Consider the following 14,656-nt stretch of genomic DNA (forward strand, 5'->3'; position numbering starts at 1 on the left):
CTATGTCCTGGGATTTCCTATGATCTACTATGTAGAAGAACCCCTTAGCTTCAGACAACTCTTGTGTAGCTTACATGTGTGTGTTTGTGAGTGTCTCAGCTTTTCATATTGTGGTCACAATGGTCTGTAGCTCAAACTGTTCGGACATTACAGACGTTTTTCTGTTTACAGGATCCGCCCTTGTAACACAAACACCTCTCTATCTGCAGATGAAGAAGGAATAGACATCTGATTAAAAAGTATGTAGCTGAAAAATTAAGGGGTTGGAAGAATTAAATCATGCTGGTGTGATTGTGGGACTCAAAGCGAGATGGATAAAAATAATATGCCTATTGCTGATTTGTCATGATTACACTGTAATTTGTAAATAGTAGAGGCCTGAGAGAGTGAGGTATATTTAAGCAGTACATCCTGAGAGAGTGAGGTATATTTAAGCAGTACATCCTGAGAGAGTGAGGTATATTTAAGCAGTACATCCTGAGAGAGTGAGGTATATTTAAGCAATAAGGCCTGAGAGAGTGAGGTATATTTAAGCAGTACTTCCTGAGAGAGTGAGGTATATTTAAGCAGTACAGCCTGAGAGTGAGGTATATTTAAGCAGTACAGCCTGAGAGAGTGAGGTATATTTAAGCAGTACAGCCTGAGAGTGAGGTATATTTAAGCAATAAGGCCTGAGAGAGTGAGGTATATTTAAGCAGTACAGCCTGAGAGTGAGGTATATTTAAGCAATAAGGCCTGAGAGAGTGAGGTATATTTAAGCAGTACAGCCTGAGAGTGAGGTATATTTAAGCAATAAGGCCTGAGAGAGTGAGGTATATTTAAGCAGTACAGCCTGAGAGAGTGAGGTATATTTAAGCAGTACAGCCTGAGAGTGAGGTATATTTAAGCAATAAGGCCTGAGAGAGTGAGGTATATTTAAGCAGTACAGCCTGAGAGTGAGGTATATTTAAGCAATAAGGCCTGAGAGAGTGAGGTATATTTAAGCAGTACAGCCTGAGAGTGAGGTATATTTAAGCAATAAGGCCTGAGAGAGTGAGGTATATTTAAGCAATAAGACCTGAGAGAGTGAGGTATATTTAAGCAGTACAGCCTGAGAGTGAGGTATATTTAAGCAATAAGGCCTGAGTGAGGGAGGTACATGGCCAAAATACCATGGCTAAGGGCTGTTCTAACTTACGACGCCACGCAGAGTCCCTGGATACAACCCATAGACGTTGAATGTTGGCCAAATATAACAAACCCCTGAGGTGCCTTATTGCGATCATAAACTAGGATTCATTCCTTCAATTATTCTGCTCTTCTCTTTGGTGTGAACAGGAACGATTCACGCTACTAAATCAAACAATTGGAAAACGAGACGGACTTGTGTTGCTCTAACTAACCTTTCTCTTATTGGTATAGTGCTTACCCCCTGGGTGTTGTGTGCTGAAGTTTGTAGTTGTTCTCATACATTTTATAATCACAAACCATTAGTTATTATTCAATTTGCTGGTGCAAGAAAACAACAAAGACGATGATGACTAAGCTGGATTCGGGGTCGAGATCATGATCCCAGTCTTGTGCTTATAGCATTTCTCTGAAAGATTCTCACGATCTGTTTGTGGAGTGTTTAGGGTTTGGAGGGTTCACAAGAGGTCACTCAATCAAATGTTTTTTTATAAAGCCCTTTACACATCAGCTTTCATAGATAACCAGCAGGGTTAGATAAAAAAGAATGATGGCTATAGAAGACAAACACTTCAAGACACAATATCAGTTTACTTTTCATAGTCAAGAATTCAAGGTGGAGTAGATCACATTAGGATACAGGACTGCTGAGGAAGTCGTTCAACAACTTGTACAGGTGCGTGTGGTCTATTGTTGAGCTCCCTCATTAACATTTCCATCTGTTCTTTCTGTCCCGCAGCCTGCCGATTTAATAATTCCATCAGAACCATCTGATTCTGGTTTTTGGCCTCCCTTTCCAATTCATCCCTCTTCTTAATCTCCAAGATCTCTTGTCTCATTAGCTCAGCCTTCTCCTTATGGCCCTTCTCCAGGAGATCTTTCTGCTCCTGCATCCTGCGTTCCAGCATCCTGTTGAACTCCTGCTGCTGTTGATTCCTCTCCTCCTCCATCTTCTCCTTCATCTCCTTCAAGTACTTCTCCTGGCTAATGCGATTGTTCTCAATGGTGCGCTCCATCTCTGCCTGTTGCTCCCTGAATGCTGCCTTCTCCTGCTCCAGCTCAGCTGTTTTCTTCTTCTCAGCTGGAAGATCCAAGGAGAGAAATAAATAGGAAAACTGGACAACTCATTTTCTCATACAGATTCATACCCATTAAAACCCTCTAGAGTCTATTAGCACACCAGTGTGTCAATGTAAGTAACATAACAAAATATATCAGATTCATACACATTAAAACCCTCTATTGGCCAACAGTGTGTCAATCTAAGTAACATAACAAAATACATCAGATTCATACACATTAAAACCCTCTAGAGTCTATTAGAACACCGATGTGTCAATCTAAGTAACATAATAAAATACATCAGATTTAAAATCTGTCAGTTAAAGCTAGAGATATGTATATCTGCATTGGGCTGCGTCTCAATCCACCACATCCATCTATGTCACCGTTCCTCATCAGAAGGTGGAAAGGGGCAGATCTACAGCGGTGTTTGTCAGATCAGGAGACGTCCAGAAAAACGGGCCTTCTCATGAAAACATCGAACGGATTAGCCTAAAACTAATATGACTATAGAAAGGAGAGACCCTCACCAACACGATGGCATTCCCCATTTTGCTCTATGACCACAAGTGTCACGGGACTCATCTGAAGGTATCCCGGTACCAGTTTAAAAAAGGAAGTAGCTTTTTGCCAACAAAAACAATTGTTAAATATTTGTCCCAAAAAACCTATATATATTTTTTGCTCCTGAGCTTTGTTATATCACTTAGATTTAGGACAGATATTTCAAAACCTTATTCCTTTTCATTTCATTTTTGATGAACTTTTTTTGCTATTTCAGAGTGCGCTATTTAATGTGTTTCTAGGGGCTATAGTAGTAAAGGCCAAATTCAATATTTTATTTAAAAAAATATACTTTTTTATACTTTAAGAAGTAATCAAAGAACAAATGGGCGAGATGATCGTTGCTGGACCAGGCAAACACATTTTGAGTTATTTTGTAATTCAACTTTATCACCACTCTAAATTACCCTCAACAGCACATATTGCATGTATGAAGTTTGAAGAGGGGAGATTATTCAGTGCTTTGCAATGGTGGGCTGGTTCATAGCTATGTTCTGGTCTATTCCCCTTGATTTGAAAGAGAAACTGCCTGTAAAAAACAGACTTCTCATTTAGTTAACAGCCTATGTGGCATCGATATGAGTCCAACATTTATTCTACACTTAAAATGTAGTAAAAAGCGTAAATAGGATCATTTTGGTCATGAAGTCAGTCTAGCACAGAACAGATGTAAATGAAGGTTGGGTTTGTTTCAATCCTGCCCACATGCCCACTGCTGGCAGCACTCAGGTAATCATCAAATCAGAATGCAGCTGCACGCAACCCGATCTCCATGCCTGTGGTAAATTTGGGTTCAATTTGGATATCCCTATGGCACTAGTTAGTCCGGCACCAGATTGGTAAACAGTACATTCAGAAAGTATTCATACCCCTCGATTTATTTCACATTTTGTGGTGGATTAAAGATATTTTTTTCACTCAATCATCTACACACTACAATGACAACATGTTTTAAAGTTTTTTGAAATGAAATACAAAAATGTCTAATTTACATAAGTATTCACACCCCTGAGTCAAAACAGAATCACTTTTGGCAGCGATTACAGCTGTGAGTCTTTTTGGGCAAGTCTCTGAGAGCTTTCCACACCTGGATTGTACAATATTTGCCCATTATTATTTTCAAAATTCTTCAAAGTGGTTGTGACATTGCTAGACAACCATTTCCAGTCTTGCCATAGATTTTCAAGCAGATTTTGGTCCAAACTCTAACTCGGCCTAAACTGTGACTGTCTTCTTTGTAAGAATTTCCAGTGTAGATTTGGCCTTGCATTTTAGGTTATTGTCCTGCTGAAAGGTGGGAAGCTGAACAAGGTTTTCCCCTAGGATTTTACCTGTGCTTAGCTCCATTCAATGTATTTTTTATCCTGAAAACTACAAAGTTCTTAACAATTACAAGCATACCCATAACATGCAGTCACCACTATGCTTGAAAATGTGGAGAGTGGTACTCAGTCAATTAGGTTAGTATTGAGAAGTACAATGTTTTTGATCCATCCTTTGTTTTCTTCTATCACAGCCACACTCTGTAACTGTTTTAATGTCACCATTGGCCTAATGGTGAAATCCCTGAGTGGTTTCCTTTCTCTACGGCAACTGAGTTAAGAAGGATGCCTGTATCTTTGTAAAGACTGGGTGAATTCCATCCAAAGTATAATTAAGAACTTTACCATGGCCAAAGGGATATTCAGCGGCTACTTTTATTCTTTTTACCCATCTACCAATAGGTGACCTTCTTTGCGAGGCATTGGAAAACCTCCCTGGTCTTTGTGGTTGAATCTGTGTTTGAAAAAGTCCAGGGGTGGGAATACTTTCTGAAGGCACTGGAAAATAATCATATCTTTCAAAATAGCAGATAATAGCAAAGTTCTAATTCATGAAATCTGTTTCAATTTATATGTTCTAGTCGGCCACCAATAATACTGTTACTCCTTAATACTTAATGTTGTATTTTTGGGCGGGGCCTGGCATTAGGGCGGAGCCACTGGTCTTGTTTTCATCTTCCGAACATTAGCCTAACACAGTTGATTTTTATTTTATAATTGGAAGTAAAAAAACATTGAGGTGCGGATTACCTTGGATTTCTTTCTCATTTTCCGTCAGTTGTTTGTCAGCTTGCAGGATGGAGTTGGACTCTGCACTCTTGTCCTTCAGGAACTGCTCCAGAACCTCCTCAGCCTGCAGAAAACAGGCCTCATAGGTTGTTGTATTGATTTTGATTCAAACCGTAACCAGCTGACTGAAATTTGTTGAAATGTTTAATTATTCATTACTGACTAATGATGGATGTTTTTGATTCTCTAAAACTATGATGTTGCTGTTTGGTTTCTAGCTCTTACCCTGACTCCTTTGTTAGGCTCAGCCCGGTACTGTGCCACTATGTTGTCATGGTCATTGCAGTAAAGCTTATAGCCTCCCGGTATGGCGTAAGTTCCCTCCTTCATCCCCTGAGCAGACAGATTCTCCAGAAGGTCCTTGCACTTCTTCTCGGAGGCATCCTTGTTCTGTTTGAAAAGGTCGTCGGAGTGGTTGGCAATGGCCTCCTGAAAGATTCATTGGGAATTTTCAGATGCAGACATGTGAACCCCGGTATGCCATGTTCCTACAGTGATAAAGGGTTAAATATTGACTCCATATCAATATTAGTCTTTTATTCAATATCGAGTACATTTTAATCCAAGATTTAAAATCTCATCTGAGCAATCATTTTCACAGTAGTGTTCTTTTGTCTCAAGAAGTTAATTGATTGAGGAATTGCACTGATTGGCCATATTCCACCTGGAGTCATTGGTGTTACTGTTGATGATTATACCTTTGTTGCATAAGCTAATCAATCATGTACCAGGCACAGATCTAGAATGATGATCCATACCGCCAGAGCTTTCAAGAATTCCCCATTTTCATCTTTGAAGGATCGCTTCATGAATGCCTGTGTGGCCTGGGTCTCTGAGCGAAGATGGTTCTCTGACAGCTGATTGACATCCACTGGGAATAAGGCCTTCACATCCTCCATTCCCTTCTGGTACACCGCCAGGCCCTCAACCACAGCAGCCTGGTTCTCAATTTTAGCCATGGCCAACACAGCATTCTCCAGACAGGGCACATTGCCTTTAGCTATGGTCTCCACATAGGTGTTGACCAATTGGCCCAACACTGCAATCAGATAGAGGTGGGAGGAAAAACATGTGGCACTAAATATTTAGGAAAACCTCTCTCATTTTCACATACTGTACTTTAGGTAGATATCTGACTCACTCTCTCCAGTCAATGTGTGTCCCCCTATAACAGTCTTCATACGGCTCTCCTGGAAAATGAAGCGGCAGAAAGTATCTGCGACCTCTCTGAAGCGTTCAGAAAGCTCAGCCTCGTCCATGGAGTCCAGTCGGTGCATGTTGTCAGGAGTTGTTGGCGAGGGGAACACAAAACACTTGCGTGAGGGGAAGAAGTTCCGGATGCACTCTCGCTGGAAGTTGTAGTCATTGGTCTTTTTACTAGTACCTGAAAGATAACATTGGCATTACTAGATTTTATAGTACTTGCAGATCTTGGGTGTGTCCCAAAAATATCTCCTTTCTCCTCCATCCTATCAGAGCTCTTGCAGCATGAACTAACATGTTGTCCACCCAATCAAAGGATCAGAGAATGAATCTAGTACTGAAAGCATAAGCTACAGCTGGCTAGCACTGCAGTGTATGAAGTTTGGTGAGTAATTGACTCAAATAGAAAGACAATAGTTTAACAGATTTAAACAAATGTATTTCTATAAAAATGAAGGAGAAGCGATAGAGTGCTACATCTTCTTATATTTTTTTCACTTTTACTTAGCTAGTGAATGCAGCTAGTTAGATTATCCTACTCAAACAACCGGCTAAAACAACGAGGGATGCTATGTTACCTAGCCGAATGTCTATCCAACACTGGAACTCTTCCAAGGTAAGATTTTGGTTTTATTAATTTATTGCCACCGGGGAACACAGGTTTAACTGCTAAACTGCTTGCTGACTGTTAACTCTAACGTTACTGCATGAATGTTGCTGATTTAGAAAACACCTTACTTCTATTAGCTATGTTGACTATGACTGAAGTCTACAAGCAAAGGGAAAAGGTGAGAGGAGATGCGAGAAGGAATTATATATGTATATAACGTGCAAAATAATCATATTGTTTGTATGTGGCTCCTATGAAAGTGAACGGTGTTTGCGTGTGATCAAGGGTGTATTAATTCCGCCGATTCTGTTGAAAAGTATTTCTTAAATGTATCGAAACGGGGATAAACATACCTGCATTTGTCCAATGGAAACTCTCGTTTGCAACTGTTGGACTAATGATTGCACCCTAGTTTAGCTAGATGAAGGGCAAGAGTGTGCAAGGCGGTATTGAATGTGCCACTGTCTGTCACCTTGATTACTCCAACTTGTCTCTCAACCTGTTTCTACCTACGTTGTAAACTTTCATTCATCGGCGAGGTTGAAGCAACCTCATGTTAGTAGTATCTTGTAGTAGCCTCAACTTATCGATGTTATATTAAACTGGGTGAATGGAATATGAATGACAGTCACCCAATATGCTGTAATAGAAACAAGGCCATGCTCACGGAAAAAAATTATTGTCCTCCCTCCCTCTTAAACGTCACTGACCTGTTTCATTCATCTGCTTGATCTTATATTTAGCATCACATTGAAGTGTTTTACCACGCTCTTTTCAGGACAACCAGGACTACATGTGGAACAACCATTTGACGTAAACAATTGCATTTGTGAGATGAATTGCAAATGTAAAAAAAAACAATAGGGTCCAACTTACCAGAAACCTGATAAAAAAATGAATTTATAAAAATGCTGATTGCTGAGAAGGAGTCTCGCCAGTTAGGGTGAGGCTACTTGAAGAGAGAGGGCGGACAGATTCGGTGGGTACCCCCGCTGCCTGTGTCTGCCTCGGTCAAGCACCGTTTGCCTCTCTTCCCAGACATGTTAATGAACGGTCCTGTCCCACCCCAGTAAACCGTTTCCTACCTAGACTTTCAAGACTGGGCGAGCTAAACAAGCGCTGCATATAACTAGCTTTTCCTTTCTGCCCACAGTTGAGTTGCTGGGGTAGCTCTCTTGTTAAGAATACGTAGCTTAAATTCGCTTGGTTATTCTAAATAATCAAAGATGCTAGCGAGCCTTTCTTGCCAGAGCCCCTTTTGCTTCCCGCACCTCAACTCTTTTAATTCCTGGGAATTATATTCAATTACGATTCACTCCAGTCTGTTACAACAGCTGCCTGTCCCATTCCCAGCTATGTTACAAGGTATTTTGTCGCCCATAGCTATGACTGGTCTGTAGGGTAACCTGCACGATAAGGCTTTTCCCCTTGGTCTATTTTTAATACATGCCTTCCAGCGCTGGGTGCCAGCCGGTTGCATCTTACTTATCTTACGCATCTTACCGCCTAAACCGAGTGATGCTCCTCACTGATCGCCAGAGCCTGTGTACCCAGAGTGGGCTAGGCTTTAGGCAAACCTTGGGACATGAACACAGGTTTTTCAACTGAGATCCACAGTGTTCACGGGTGTAAAAACTGGTGTGTCTCCCACATTATGAGTTCGATGAAAAGTATCCATCTCCACGTTCAGACAAACAGTTGTCAAGTTTGGTGGAAGAATCTCTCCCAGTCCCAGGATTTCATTGGCCTTGTCTGGTGTGATTGTAGATCCTTCAGCCAAAGTCGCGAGACTACTCCTTCAGGGAACAGTAGTTATATTCATAAGGCTACGCTTTGCATCATACAGTGGTATATTGTCTGATATACACACAGCTGGAATGCTGTTTGAGCCAATCAGCATCTAGGTCTCAAACTACCTGGTTTATATGAATGAAAATCACCTGTCTTGAGTTTCAGGGAATTCTCCAGATACTGGTCTGGAGTGATTTCTCTGTCGTCTATCTCGAGCTGTAGAGTGAAATCTCTGACGGTCCACACAAAATTAGGAAAGAACTGCATAAACTGTGTGCCCTCTCCTTCCTCCTCATCGACAGTGGAAGACTTCACCTTGATCATCTCTGTCAGCTCGTTCACATATCTGTAGGACCGGTTGAGGATTGATACACGATTTCCCAAAGCTCATGTCAATGTCTTACACAGTTTGTGTTCAGGGACTTGAATTTCAGGGAAATTACAAACAAACAAAAAAACAAACAAAACAAGTAATTTTCAGTTTAGATTTCAACTGACACAGTAACGTCATGTGTTTGAAAGTCACAGACATTGCTTTTCGTCAACACCAGCTCTTCATGTTCACTGAAGCTAAGAATCAATCCCGGAACCGGCATCCTGAGATTTCTCAAACCCTTTACAGTTTCCAGAGAAATAAATGACTACGTATTACTGATAAACATGACATATGCAACTTGCATATAGTACATTTAATTAAATGGAACATATTTAGTTGGCGCATTATGACCATTTAAATGCTCTACCATATCACTGATTAGGTCGAGCCTACAATTAAATCATGTTAAAAATGTACATACAAATTCATGAAAATGTTCATCACAATTAGCTAGGCTTTCACTAATATGGCTGAGATTACTGTCAAAAGCCTAACAAACAAGCAAACTATCATACCAAATACCACAACAGATTATGTCCACAAGATGCCACAGAATGGAGTCAAATGTTGACCCAAAAGGATACTGAAGCTTCTCCACAGCATCATTGTCGATGGTCCCTCGACTGTTGTAGACCAGAGTACTGCTTAACAGAATGGCCAGCGAGAAGATCCAGGCATCATTCTTAGAATCCCCCTGAAACAAGTATCACAACATGTATCGGATCTCTGACGAAGTAATCATCTTGTTTAAATGATGACGGTGCAGATACAGTATGTGTTCACTGTGCTTTGTTGGTAAATGAAGGAATATTAATCTTTAATGTGGATTGTAAAGAGATTGAACTTTGACCCCCCCACCTTCTCCACGTCCCCCAGTCCCTCTGTATCCAGCAGCACCAGGGTGTGGTCTGTTTTTTCAGGATGAGGGACACACCACATCCAGATGCCCTTAGTCTTAGACTGGATGGTGGCTCCAAGGGCAAAACCTAAATCAACAGAGAATGATGAGGACATTTACAGTATAAATATTAAACCAGCCTATAACACTGTTACAGAGCTGGACCAGAACTACTGCAGACCAGAACTAGCTAGCTACTAGCAAAGCACTAGACCAGAGTTAGTTAGTATGGACCAGAACTAGCTAACTACTAGCTACGCCTTAGACCAGAGTTAGTTAATACAGACCAGAACTAGCTAACTACTAGCAAAGCCCAAGACCAGAGTTAGTTAGTGTGGACCAGAACTACAGCAGACCAGAACTAGCTAGCTACTTGCTACACTTAAGACCAGAGTTAGTTAGTGTGGACCAGAACTACTGCAGACCAGAGCAGGGGGGAGGGGGAGATAGTTGCCCTATTTTAGGGGGCAAAAAGTATTGGGACAAAATTCACTTTGAATTAAATGGTAAATAATGTATTGTCATATTTGAGTAACTTTTGTTGCAAATAAGAATAGTGTATGTTTGTAAACATTTCTATATTAATGTGAATGCTACCATGGTTACGCATAGTCCTGAATGAATCGTGAATAATGATGAGTGAGGAAGTTCATACACCCAAGACATGCTGCCCTCTCACCATTACAATAACAGGGGAGTTTAGCATTTTATATCATACCTCCAAGACATGCTGCCCTCTCACCATTACAATAACAGGGGAGGTTAGCATTTTATATCATACCTCCAAGACATGCTAACCTCTCACCATTACAATAACAGGGGAGGTTGGAATTTTATATCAAACCTCCAAGACATGCTGCCCTCTCACCAATACAATAACAGGGGAGGTTAGCATTTTATATCATACCTCCAAGACATGCTAACCTCTAACCATTACAATCACAGGGGTGGTTAGCATTTTATATCATACCTCCAAGACATGCTAACCTCTCACCATTACAATAACAGGGGAGGTTAGCATTTTATATCATACCTCCAAGACATGCTAACCTCTCACCATTACAATAACAGGGGAGGTTAGCATTTTATATCATACCTCCAAGACATGCTAACCTCTCACCATTACAATAACAGGGGAGTTTAGCATTTTATATCATACCTCCAAGACATGCTGCCCTCTCACCATTACAATAACAGGGGAGGTTATCAAGATTCTTTAAAATGGTATAAAATACTTCTATGTTTGAGGAAAATGAATTATGAGATTTCTGTTGTTTTGAATTTGGCGCCCTGCACTTTCACTGGCTGTTGTCATATCGATCCCGTTAGCGGGATCTCAGCCATAAGACGTTTTAAGTATACAATTGTTATATATATGTATATATTTATGTACAATTAAATATATTATTAGAATTACTTTATAACAATATTTAACAACCAACTCTGTAATTACAATGTTGTTACATGGGATACATATGTATTTAAAATGTACTTACCCAGAAGCAAGCAATTTAATCTAAAGTGAGGTGACATTTTTAATTACTATGTAGTTACAATGTAACAACCTTTATAGACAACAGGCGAAACAGGAAAAATTAGGTTTGTTTGACATCTCTTTAAAGGATTTCAAGGTCGAGAAAGTAATTTCAGAAGCCAGCAGATTTCATTATTTACCAACAACAGCTGCAAATTCCAACAAAACCACTTCAGGTTTTTAAGTTCTTGTTCCTTGCTTTGTCTACCAATACTATCATGAATCAAATACCTGTTGTGGTTCAGAGTGCAGTATTTATTTAGTTTCATAAGGGAGATGGAGATGACAGGTTATGATTGTGACCATGGTGATTTCAATACTTTTGTTTAAATCTATCAAAAGTAGAGAACCTTCCAGACCGTGAGTGGTCTTGTTTCACTACATGTAATGAGGTCATGAAGAAGGGGTCCTTATTGTAAAGCTGACCCTGCTCCTTCCTGATTAATTTAAGATTTTAGAAAAATCTGGAGTTGGCCAAAATTCTGCACACGTTTTTAAGGAATCACAGTTTTGGGAGAAATACTCCCTGACGTCACAGAGGGCTGTTGTCAGGAACCACATAAGATCATTTTTTAAAACATTTTTACAACCACATTTTGGGAGAGTTTGAAATTGTTATCCTTTCCACGGGACATGGGCATTTTTGTTCATAGAAAAAACACGGAAATTAATAAAGTAAAAAATGAATATTACAGTCGAAGTCAGAAGTTTACATACACTTATTTTGGAGTCATTTAAACTCATTTTTCAACCACTCCACAAATGCCTTGTTAACAAACTATAGTTTGGCAATTCGGTTAGGATATCTACTTTTTGCATGACACAAGTAATTTTTCCAACAACTGTTTACAGACAGATTATTTCACTTATAATTCACTGTATCACAATTCCAATGGTTCAGAAGTTCATATACACTAAGCTGACTGTGACTTTAAACAACTTGGAAAATTCCAGAAAATTATGTCATGCCTTTAGAAGCTTCTAATAGGCTAATTGACATTATTTGAATCGATTGGAGGTGAACCCGTGGATGTTTTTCAAGGTCTACCTTCAAACTCAGTGCCTCTTTGCTTGACATCATGAGAAAATTGTAAAAAATCGTACTTTGGTGTAAAAAGTGCAAATCAATCCCAGAACAACAGCAAAGGACCTTGTGAAGATGCTGGAGGAAACAGGTAAAAGTATCTATAACCACAGTAAAACGAGTCCTATATCGACATAACCTGAAAGGCCGCGCAGCAAGGAAGATGCCACGTTTCCAAAACCGCCATAAAAAAGCCAGACTACGTTTTGCATCTGCACATGGGGACAAAGATCGTACTTTTTGAAGAAATGTCCTCTGATCTGATGAAACAAAAATAGAACTGTTTGGGCATAATGACCATTGTTATGTTATGTTATGTTTGGAGGAGAAAGGGGAGGCTTGCAAGCTGGAGAACACCATCCCAACCGTGAAGCACGGGGGTGGCAGCATCATGTTGCCGGGGTGCTTTGCTGCAGGGGGGACTGGTGCACTTCACAAAATAGATGGCATCATGAAGGGGGGAAATTATGTGGATATATTGAAGCAACATCTCAAGACATCAGTCGGAAGTTAAAGCTTGCTCACAAATGGGTCTCCAAATGGACAACGACCCCAAGCATACTTCCAAAGTTTTGGCAAAATAGCTTAAGGACAACAAAGTCAAGGTATTGGAGTGGCCATCACAAAGCCCTGACTTCAATCCTATAGAAAATGTGTGGGCAGAACTGAAAAGCGTGTGTGTGCAAGGAGGCCTACAAACCTGACTCAGTTACAGCAGCTCTGTCAGGAGGAAGGGGCCAAAATTGACCGAACTTATTGTGGGAAGCTTGTGGAAGGCTACCCGAAACGTTTGACCCAAGTTAAACAATTTAAAGGCAATGCTACCAAATACTAATTGAGTGTATGTAAACTTCTGACCCACTGGGAATGTGATGAAAGAAATAAAAGCTGAAATAAATAACTCTACGATTATTCTGACATTTCACTTTGTTAAAATAAAGTGGTGATCCTAACTGGATTACTTTTTTACACGGATTAAATGACAGGAATTGAGAAAAACTGAGTTTAAATGGACTTGGCTGTGGTGTATGTAAACTTCACACTTCAACTGTACATATCGTGATCTATTTTATTGCAACAAAGGTTTCAAGAATCCCTGTCCTACTATCTTTCTACAGTTATTACTGTGTAGTTACAAAGTAGTAGGAGAAACTTAATGTACAGTGTTACCTAAAAAGACTGAGGCACAGATGATGTCCAAACCTGTTTGTAAAGTAAGATATATTTGTCTCTCACCACTTCTCTTCTGAGCCAGCTTGTTCATGAGGTAGGACTTTCCGGTGCGATACAGCCCGACCACAGACACAACAACGACTTTCTGTTTCAGTCCCTTCAGGTAGTTGATGGCCTCTGGTTCTACGCAAAGCTCTCCGTCAGCGTTTTTAACAAGGCACATTGGGGAATCCATGGTCAAGTGGCTTCACAAGATCACTTAAAAGCAAACGGTTGATACAAGTTAATCATCATTAATACTTATTTAACCTCAATGATGCTATTCCTTGTCGTGTCAATAGCAAAATACAACGCATTTTGCCATCATAAACCATTTAAATTCCAATAATGATCTGTAACAATAATAAATAGTAAATAGTTTCACAGCATCTTAAGACACAATTCTAATGCAGGAATCTCCTGCTCCAGTCCAGTAGTGACTGGTTCTACAAGCTTATATTGTAGTCCAGCACTAACATGTCTGGTTGAAAATATCAAGGTCAAGACTGAAGATCATCATTAGTAGATAATTTGACACAGGTTTGTTATTGCTTTGGTGTTTGTCTGCCAGATAAACTCTAAAAATATTTATCATGAAGAACACCTGGGGTGACAAATGTTATAAATGTCTCTTCATTATTATACAACGATCAGAGTTTTTCAGTTTGGTACAAGCAATAGGAAAGTGGTCCCTGAAATCATTTTTAAAAACACCACTGTCCAAGCTCTTATGGAGTCAATTTGTAAGGATTAGGTCAACCAGCGAAGAGTTTGAAGATAATTTTTTTCCATGAATACCTGTGGGTTTGGAAATCAGAAGAGTCCGGTTAAAGTCAGGCTTGATACTCACGTATACTCGTAGTTTCGCTGACAGTCAATGATCCTCTGCAAACCAATTTGGCAATGATGGCAAAAGCAGTAAGCAGCAGGCTATTTAAAGGCTGCAGACACTGAAAGTGAAAGTGAACTCCTGTCTTATAAACTCTTTCATCATCAAAGTTATACAATAATCCATCATAACAGGAACAGCTGTGGGAAACTACC

At 39.9% G+C, this 14,656-nt stretch overlaps 1 protein-coding gene and 1 pseudogene across 1 annotated transcript; one reads left to right on the plus strand and one right to left on the minus strand.

Annotated features, from left to right (window-relative positions):
- LOC135547713 (protein FAM124A-like) overlaps positions 1-14,656 on the plus strand; it is a 622,546-nt pseudogene that overhangs the window by 483,266 nt on the left and 124,624 nt on the right.
- On the minus strand, positions 1,636-14,637 carry LOC135547708 (guanylate-binding protein 1-like). Its single transcript, XM_064976948.1, has 10 exons — positions 14,463-14,637; positions 13,637-13,831; positions 9,743-9,870; positions 9,469-9,578; positions 8,658-8,854; positions 6,046-6,288; positions 5,663-5,943; positions 5,130-5,333; positions 4,866-4,968; positions 1,636-2,248 (listed from the first exon to the last, which is right to left on the minus strand). The coding sequence occupies exons 2-10, from the start codon at positions 13,806-13,808 to the stop codon at positions 1,794-1,796; spliced, it is 1,893 nt and encodes a 630-aa protein (XP_064833020.1). The 5' UTR covers positions 13,809-13,831; positions 14,463-14,637; the 3' UTR covers positions 1,636-1,793.

Source organism: Oncorhynchus masou, chromosome 10 (assembly GCF_036934945.1).
Source record: "Oncorhynchus masou masou isolate Uvic2021 chromosome 10, UVic_Omas_1.1, whole genome shotgun sequence".
NCBI classification, from domain to species: domain Eukaryota; kingdom Metazoa; phylum Chordata; class Actinopteri; order Salmoniformes; family Salmonidae; genus Oncorhynchus; species Oncorhynchus masou.

Excerpts from the sequence above, each read along its gene's own strand:
- LOC135547708 (XM_064976948.1), bottom strand. The coding sequence starts at position 13,808 with ATGGATTCCCCAATGTGCCTTGTTAAAAACGCTGACGGAGAGCTTTGC. Across the intron at positions 8,855-9,468 it reads GATGCTGTGGAGAAGCTTCA|ATATGTGAACGAGCTGACAG; the intron begins GTATCCTTTTGG and ends CCGGTCCTACAG. Across the intron at positions 2,249-4,865 it reads AAATGAGAAAGAAATCCAAG|CTGAGAAGAAGAAAACAGCT; the intron begins GTAATCCGCACC and ends TGGATCTTCCAG.